This window comes from Fringilla coelebs (assembly GCF_963513975.1).
Source record: "Fringilla coelebs genome assembly, chromosome: 5".
Classification (NCBI taxonomy): Eukaryota; Metazoa; Chordata; class Aves; order Passeriformes; family Fringillidae; genus Fringilla; species Fringilla coelebs.
In genome coordinates, this window is record NC_140033.1 from 67,014,859 (window position 1) to 67,024,256 (window position 9,398).

General features: G+C 41.2%; 1 protein-coding gene across 3 annotated transcripts in view; it reads right to left on the minus strand.

Annotated features, from left to right (window-relative positions):
- Positions 1-9,398, minus strand: part of KDM5A (lysine demethylase 5A) — a 51,267-nt gene extending 41,869 nt beyond the window's left edge. For all 3 annotated transcript variants that reach the window (XM_084206180.1, XM_084206179.1, XM_084206178.1), the window contains exons 1-5: positions 9,034-9,398; positions 7,122-7,199; positions 5,405-5,527; positions 3,061-3,231; positions 2,449-2,583 (exon numbers count right to left, since the gene is read on the minus strand). In XM_084206180.1, the coding sequence (XP_084062306.1) occupies positions 2,449-2,583; positions 3,061-3,231; positions 5,405-5,527; positions 7,122-7,199; positions 9,034-9,198 (672 nt within the window). In that variant the 5' untranslated portion in view covers positions 9,199-9,398. The remainder of the gene's footprint in view (positions 1-2,448; positions 2,584-3,060; positions 3,232-5,404; positions 5,528-7,121; positions 7,200-9,033) is intronic.

The following is a 9,398-nucleotide window of genomic DNA, read 5'->3' on the forward strand; positions in this document are numbered from 1 at the left end:
TCCTTAAGGATATTCTCTTTTCCTAATCTGAATTAATTTACTTTTTATTGTAATTTTCTCTACAAGTCTTTAGGAACTCAGCTGCTTTCCTCCAGCTTTTATTTGTGAAAGCTTTCTTCAGAGAAAAGAGAGAATAAAGCATGAAGCTTATTTTCTGAACATAATCACTCACCATCTCATTATTCCCTTCCTATTCAAAGAAAATGTTTTCAACTGACATTTGATTATAGTATCCAAAGATTCTCAAGCTATGCTTCCCAGAGGAGGATACCCATTCTCTATTTTCTTTCATTTTTCATGTTCTCAAAAAAATCCTGAAATTTGCTTTTTCAAAGTCTCTCACCCCCTTCTACTGCTGAGGATGTTTCTCTATTTCAGTAATTTCTGAATACTATATTCATAATTATTAATTCCTCATTCTAAGGTAAGTTATCTTCAGAAGATGCAGAGGATCTTGGAAACTACTTCCAGCACTTGGAAAAGATCTAAGGATCTGCAGAGGTCTGTGGAATTATCCCTGCTCACTAACCAAGCACTGGACTACTTGGCACACTACACACAAATCATTCAGATGTTTCAGCTAGAGCAGAATGACATTTATTTAGTAGGTTTTTACATTACTTGCATATTACTGGCTCTCTAAAGATTGTTTAGACAACCTCTGGTCCAATTCCAGGTATGCCTTTCAGACAATAAACAGAGTCCTGTCTACATAAAAAGGTGTACTGAAATCTGGAACAATGTCTCCACGTTCTCAGATATTTATTTACATTAATACCATTTCTGTATACTGAGGAAAAATGTGTCTCTAAATGCTGCTTCAGGGATGACTTAAGATAGTTATACACAGCTTCCAACACAGCCAAAACCTACTTCTCCTGTCTGTGCAAGTAGGATGAGTTTTTCCTGTATTCAAGAACTCACTTCAGCCATTTTAATAACTGTAATGCTTAAAAGATAACATGGCTACAAGCCTAATAAAAGGCATTTAAATATTTTTTTTTTCAGATTATCTAAATAAAATTCTCTTATTTCTGAATGGCAGGCCCTTCAAACAAAGTGAAACAGCTTTACAGTGCCAGGATCACCAAAGAATCACCTTTCCAAAATGGAGAAATGATAAGTACTATTATTCTACTGAAATCAGCAGAAAAAAGATCGCACAGAACTTTGATAAAACGGTGACACTTTTACACCATGTGTGAGAAAAAGGACATACTGGCATTTCACCATAAGATTTATTCAAATCCAAAGAAGAATTCCACACAGCAAATGACTGCTGAAGTTCCTGCAGCACTCTCAGATTTTCTGGATAGCTCACTTTGTTTGAGAGATCTGGGAAGATCAACAAGCCTGGGACTGCTTGTGTGATGCACTGCTGAATGGCTATGATAAATAACTTCAGGTCAGCTTTAGCAAGCTGAGAAAACACACTAAAAAAGACAATTCAGTCTAAACCATCACAGAAGAAGGCAAAAAATTACAAAGGATACTCAAATACCTCTGAGACAAGAAAGGTGCATTGTAAAAAAACAAAAGGCAGTTAAAGAGCATTTGAAAAAACCTTGTGGTGCTAGAGCTAAGTCTAGAATAGTGAAGCAAGTAGGAAGCTGGTTGCATATAAATCCAGCTTTCACCCACGCTCTGCTGATGAGCCAGCAGGGAGCCACCAGACTTCATGTGAAAAGCCTCAGGATGCTGCCTGCAAGGAGTATCTGTCAGAAGGGGAAGGCCTGATTTAAACAGTGCAACAGAGCCATCAGGGCAATACCCATAATTATTTTCAGTAAGACAGCAATTTTAAATGGTGGTGATTCAGTCTGAACTCAGATTTTCTGTCTCCCAGGAGTTAATATCACCTACTAGAATACCAGAAATTCCTGTAACACCTGTAATTCAGAAGGAAGGAAACTGCTTTTCAGCAGAAAAATTGTAGAACTCCTATATAGTTCCAGCCATCACTGATCATCTCCTCACACATCTGTTTCAGTTCTTCAGAACTGCCTGCCCAGCTTGAGATAGTTATTCCCACATGCAATTCCACAATTAACCATTACTTACATGTATTTGCATTTACGTCATTAAGAGGCATATTTTAAAAAGGTTTTAAAAAGTTCTAGAACTTTGTACAGAAGTTTGTAAAGCAGAAGCTTTAACATGAACTCACAAACAGCTTTCTGTCTTGTTTTCACATAGATTCCTTACCAAGGTACTTAGGTCACTTGTCAGTAAACAAAAAGCAACTTTTAGAAGTTCTGACACAAAGAGTGCATATGCTGTACCAAACCAGATCTCAGAGTTACAAACTGAGAGTTACTTCTCTGGATTTCAGTTAAATGAAGACTGTTTCCCAGTGGTGCTCCTGAGCAGGTTCCCACAGCCAAAGGCTGCTGTACTGGTGGGAGAAATAAGACTTCCCTGTCTGTAAGAGCTGATCAACAGAAATACCTGGGATTTGACACGCCTGGTTCTCTTCAGCATAACATTCATCCTTGAAGCCTGCTTTGGGGAAGCTTGGGCATCTGAACTGAGGTCCTCAGCCTCCACTTTTTCCTTAAGATCCAGGTTAGGCTTTTGGATGCCCTAGAGGAGCAGAGCACAGGACACTGTTGGTCAGGCAGTGCTAATCATCCTAGACCCTATGAATCATTCTGTTTGCTAAGAAACGGGACGAGTGAAGTCACACAGACCATTTGGAAAAACGGCCAATTAATTCATTCATTCACCCTTCAAATAAGAAAACCTGCTAGCTGGGATTTAGTTATCAAGAGAAAAATAAACATTTCCAATTAAGCATATAATCTTTTGCCTTGCTTTCCTTCCCAACATGGCTGACTTCAGCCCTATAAAGAAATACCAGAAAATAACTACACAAGGTCACGTTCCAACTTCTAGCACTATTCTGTCACAGATAACAACGAGGGTGGTTCTAGCTTTGTTGGCACAGCTGGAGCTTCTAACAGCACTGACCCCATGTCCCAGTTTCACATGCACTAGTAACACAGCACTCTGTGTGCCTTTTGGGTACCCTCTCCATAGCATGAAAGACGAGCGTCTCACCATGAGGCTGACCCCGGACTGGAAGAGCTCGTAGGGATACAGGATCCGTTCATAGTGAGACTTGAGCAACGACCCCGTGCCCTTCCCTGGCAGGTAGCCAAGCCGACTCGCCACTTTAGACCATTTCTTCTCTTTGGTCACTACTTCAAAGCCTCCTTTGTTGGCAACAATCTGAAACAAAAAGTTAAGGCTTTTGAGCTGCTCTCACCAGCTTGCATAAAGCAAGAATCAATTAAACCAATCAAATGTTAAAAGGTTCCATGAAAGTGACAGAATCCTGAAATTAGCTTTCACTTCCTGAAAGACTAGTCCTTTAATAACAAATTGTAGGTTACTATAAGTAATAACTTACTTATTCTTATTGTTTTATATATTTAATGTGATTTTTAATTTACTAGCAAATGTAAATTGCGTACTGTCCGTGACAGGAGGAGTCCAACAGTTAAGGTTTATCACGTGCTGGAAAAGATACAAAACCTACCATAAGAACAAACTGAAAGGTTAACCCTCACCAGACTTGTACTCTGCTGTAAAACAAGAGTCTGGCCAGCAATAAAGCCTATTTTAATAGACTCCAGGCAGAAGGGAGTGTTGGAGCTCAGAACTCTCACAAAACCCTGAAGGGAAGAGAGACTACCATAAAAAAAAGGGGAAAGTAAATTTACCTTCCAACTCAGTCCAGTTATTACACATTACTTCAATTGGTTTGGGACCAGTAGTTCACATACAGAACTATCACTGCTTACATCTATATGTATATCCAATTAAAAACAAGACCATTTGCCTGCAAGCAATATAACAGCATATGAGTTGCTTCCTCCGACATACAGGCCACATTTCCACTGCTTCCATTCCTTTTAACCTCACTGCCACACAACTTAAAACACAAATGGATTATAATTCCATTTATATTCTTGTAAAATTAGTATCATTTTTACAGCAGTGTAGTTTTGCATTGCATTTCTTTACACACGAGGACTAAATTTTAAGCTTAATGTTTCACATACTGTTAAAAACCTCAAGGCAAAAACATTTTATTACTGGAGTGAAATTTATGGTTTGCTTGTCAGGCTGAGGTAAAATGAGAAGTCTAACTGTGGCAGTGACAAGTAAATTTGTGAATTCTGGTTTCTCCTATAATCACACAGAGTTACACTTAAATAAAACAATAATATTAATCATTATTTTTCCTCATATTTACAGAAAAGGTCTAGAAAAACCTTTTAAAATTAAACCCATCCCAAATTTCAACTTATCTGTAAAATTTCCAGGAAAACTTGTTTTCTAAAATTATCTATACATGAACAACAGCTAAAGAAGGCAGTAACGAACCAAATCAACTCAGAGCTGCAAACCTACAGCCAACTGAAATGTTCCAGCTCACTACAGAGACCCAGATATTCTCCAGTACCTCTCTGATATTCTGCATATCCCAGTAAGCCACCATAGACACAAAAATAAAAAAAATACAGGAAGACACTTTATCAGCTTTTTTCTGCATTTTATCAGCCCTTCCAGACTTTCCAAAATACTTGACTTTCTTTAAAACAAAAATGTACTCATTTACATTTTTACTTACCTAAGAGAAATAAATCTTGATGGGGAATGGAAACTGATGCTCTAACCTAGAAGCACTAGAACTACCAGAACTTCGGTCTTTTCCCTGCAAGAAGAAATCTACCTATTTATATTTATTAGCAGCTAAGTCTATAATGGTACATTTATTTTGCCAGTGCAAAACCAAATTCCAACAGAGACTTGTGCATAAACTTTGAAAGAAGTTTGGTGTGTTCACCAAACATAACTATGACAAAATTCATTTATAGCCAGCCTTAAGCCAAGTCTGTTTTGGAAATTAAAATAAGTATTCGTGGAGATGACATGATATATTTTCAAAGATATGTGTTCATAAAAACCTCTGCTGGAAGACACGAAGGACAAACTGCAACAGCTCATTACAAAATTGTTGATCAGAGCTGAAATGCACACAGGCATAGTGCTGCCTTCCCAAAGAACACCTCAAACTCCTGCAGCTCCACCACATGTAAAAATGGAGAACCAAAAATCAAGAGGCCAGCTGACATCAGGACATTCAAGCTATACAAGGTAATAAATACCTGCTGTATGGAATCCAACCAATCCAGCCAAAGGTAACTAATTTAATGACACTGTGACATATTTGCCATAAACATTCAAATTAGAAATGTTTTTTTCACTGTATTTTTCCCACTTATTTTATCTCTGGATTAATGAGATTAGCACTGTAACAGAAGCCCTTCCTCTTGCTTGGCTTCTTGAGCTGAAAACTGAAATCCCTGTCTGCTTAAGACCTACAAATACTTACCTTGCTCAGACCATACAGATCCAGTATTTTTCTTTCGACCACAGGGATTTTTAAATTAGATCCTTGGAGTTCCCAAAATTTTGCTAACTGATCCAAGAAGTCCAGTTTCACTCTTGTCATTGCCTGGAATCAGTAAAGGTAGACAATCATGTATATTCAAAACCAAATGTATCAAAATCTTACAGTCCTGAGAGAAAACAAGGTAAGTTATTATAGTGTTTCCATTTCCAACATGCAATTTGGCAGGGGAGGTATTTCTTTGTCAGGTTAAAAAAACCCCTAAAAATAGAAACATTGTTAAAAAGAAAGACTTTACAAAAAGAAAATTATATGTTTTTCTCTCTGCATTTAAGACACTATAAATTAAATTCCTACCAAATGATTTCTTGGTCTGAAAGCAAAATGCATGCTTATGAAATAATCAGTATTCCAGGGAGAAATACAAGAACAATTATTAATTGTGGCCCCCAAGAGAACACTGCATTTCACCTGATGCCATGGAGAAGGCTTCCAAAATAGAATGACAAAACTAAGATTATGGTTGTGTAGTTTGAATTGAAGTGTGTAATATCACATGGTAGAAAACCTAAAGTTTTAGAATATAGTAATATATATACACATAAAGCAAGCCAGAGGTTTTAGGGTGGAGGCTAGTCCTTCTTAATGGGTTTGGGGGGTATTGTATAATCAGATAAAGTCCACATTGTGGGCCACACGTGGTTGGTTATTAGGTTAAAAGTAAAAATGATTTAAGTGTCATTTCTTAATTGGAGATTAAAAAGGTCTTGTAGAGAGAGATATGGCTCAATTTTTTTTTAGTTTGTTAGAGTGAACAACAAACGAAAGTGAAGTGCTACAGAACTGATAGCTTGTGAGACTGTAACATAGATAAAAACTAATAAACATCTGAGTCCATACAAGAAATACTGTCCCATGCATTTATTTAATCTCAACCCCGGCAAAAAGAAGTTAAGATTCAACACAGAGGTGTCCTGTGTGAACAGGACAATTACTGGTGGGGAGGAGAGGAATTACCAAGTTTTTCTATAGCCAGTTTTTATATATTACCAGTTTTTATATATGCCTTATCCACACAAAGGGCCTCTTCTCTGGAGTACCCAAATCCCTTTCCATAAGGAGACCCATTTACAACCCAAATGACATTTTGGTATGTGAACAAAGCAAGGCTTTGAGAAATGTTGCAGAGAAAAGGAAAAACCAGGACAGAATGGAGGTCATACTGCTTTCAAGACAGCTCACATAAGTTTTTAAATCATAAAATTAACCAGCTATAAGCCTATAAGAAATAACTTTAAGGCTTGAAAGGCGTTATCGTGACAGTATGAGGTAACCAGAGGCATCAGAGCAGCAGGAAATATTTTAAGAGGAAAAAATCATTGCCTGTAGAGCTCTGAATGCTACACACTGGCTGCTCCTACTACACACATGATATTTGGAATTCATTCTAGATACTACCAGGTCAATGTGAAAAACTCCTGTGGTTATTTTGGGTAATAAAATAAAAACCAGATTTCTCTCAAAGCAAGGGAGAGTTATTTTATACAAACTCTGCCACTGCCAAGTAAAAACAATTATATGGTCTATGGGCTTCTGAAGTGTCCCCCATCCAGAAACCTCCCAAGATGCAAACCTCAAGCTGGGAGATCTCATTCTTTCAGTGCAAACACAAAATTATATCAACAGTGGAAAAGCTCACCTCCAGTTCATTCAGGCGCTGAATTCGTGGAGTGAAACGAAAACTTTGCACTTCACATGCAAATGGAGGCTGCCAGTCCTAAACAGAGACAGAAAGACATTTTACTGCTTCCAGAAACTTCTCTAAAAAATGCACAAAACCAAACACCCTAATAATGCCTGAGTAAACAAGCTTCCAATAGTAAATTAGTTTCTAAGAACAACTGGTGATATCAGTTTCCAATTTTAAGACATTTTTGTGCTTATACAACAATGTTCCTCCCACCATATTTTAGTCTGAAGAAAGATCCTCACAGATTCAAAAATGTCAAAGAAAATAAGGTTGAAAGCATCTCAGTATGCATTACCTCATGCTAAGCTGAAACACAAGATACACTCTGTAGCCGGTTGGTTATTTATTTACTTTAAATAAAGAATCCATACATCCTGCACACTGAAAAATCCTCAGTGTCAATAGCAACAAAGACTAAATCAGGCACATCATACCACATCTAATGGTTTTGTCCTTGTCCACAGTCATTTCAATAAAGACAAGACCACCAGTCAGAAGCCCAATTCTTTAACAGGAATTGAGCCTTAAATAATGACTTTCTCAGCACTGTTAGGGGTCAGTGCAACCACAAGTGCCTCACAGCCCCATCTCTCAGAACCATGTTACAACATCAAAACCAGCAATTCAGCTTTTTAGCACTTTTTACCAAAGCTTCAGTTACAGCAGATCACTGTCACCTGCAGTGACTACACCACAAGAAGGACATGCCATTACAGGTGGACAAGCCACACAATCTGCTGCAGCATATAAAGGCCTCGAGCACAACCTAGAACGTTTACAACTTCTTTTATTAGGAAACAGCAATTAATCAGTCAGGGTAGTATGAAATGTGTGATTTAGCAATTATTGCAGGTTGCAAATCAACCCGACACGTGTGTCCTGTGAAACCCTGCAAGGCAAGCAGCCCAGCAGCCTCAGAGGAACACCAATGCATCCAACAGCCAGGAAAGTTCCACTTATCCTCAATGAACAGGATCTGGATCTGTTCCTTGAGGCCTCTCAACCTGAGCTATGCAGCTTATTTTAGAAAGGGCAGCCCCCTGGAGGTCAAGCTTTCACCATGTCATGAAACTAACTGAACACATTCCGGGAACCAAAACAGGTCAGGAGAGAGCCATGAAATCCAATCAGCAACCCCCATACCCACGCTGTTCTCAGTTACACGCTGTCTTTTCAGGTTTTTACCTCTCTCACTACTTTCGAGTCTCTTTATTAACAGCTGCATTTGAAGCTTATGTGTACTTTAGTAACTCAATGAAGTGCCTTTTGCCAAGCTGCCTGATGCTCTCCCTGCGATGACCTGCCCTGCCGGGTCACTGCCAGGTGACCCAATGTAAAGACCAAGGCACAGACTGAGCTGGCAGCTCCTGAGGAGCTGCGCACAAACGCAATGCCCGTACACGAACAGGCTGGCTGCCCTCCTCCCAGCAGTCTAAAAATTGTGTTTACGAACAACGATCCGGAACAAATACCCTTCCTTCTCCCTCTTCCCCGCCCGGAGCAAACGCCCGATTTCACCTACAAAGCCTTCCCAGCTTTCACAAGTCGACTGCTGGCGTTTTGGAAGTAAAAATAGCACGAAGTCCCGGGCACGGCCATGCACTCACTATTCGCTTCTCAGCTGCTCAAAGCAGCCTCTACAAAGCCCCGCTCGGAGGTCAAAGATTCTACAGGTGCCTCGGCGTCCCTGGCACGGACACCGCGGCCTATGGAAAGCGACACACGAAACCCCGAGGGAGCGCGGGGGAACGGCCTGCCCAGCTCCTCACGTCCTCCGCCGGCCACCGAGGGCTCGGCCGCTCTCAGACCGCCCGGCACAGCCCGGGGACCCCCCGGGCGCAGCGGCCAGGGCGGGCGGTACCTTGGGGGGCCGGATCTTGCAGATGCCGGTTTTCTCGGCCAGGCCGCGGATGCGGCCGATGAAGCCGAGCGGGTCGCTGAACTCCTCCCAGCTGGGCTCGAACACGGGGCACTCGGGCGGCGGCACGAACTCGGCCGCATAGCGCGACCCGCCGCCCCCCGCCATGGCCGCAGGGGGAGGGGGGCGCCGCCGCCGCCGGGAGCGCAGGGCGGAGAAGGACGGCCGGGGGGCTCAGGGGCCGGGCCGGGGACCGAGGCGCATCCCCCGGCAGCGCTGCCGGGCGGGGCGGCGGGATCTGCTGCCAAGTGCCGCTGTCGCCGTCCCGGCCGGGACCGCTGCCCCCGCCCGAGCCCCGCTCCTCGCGT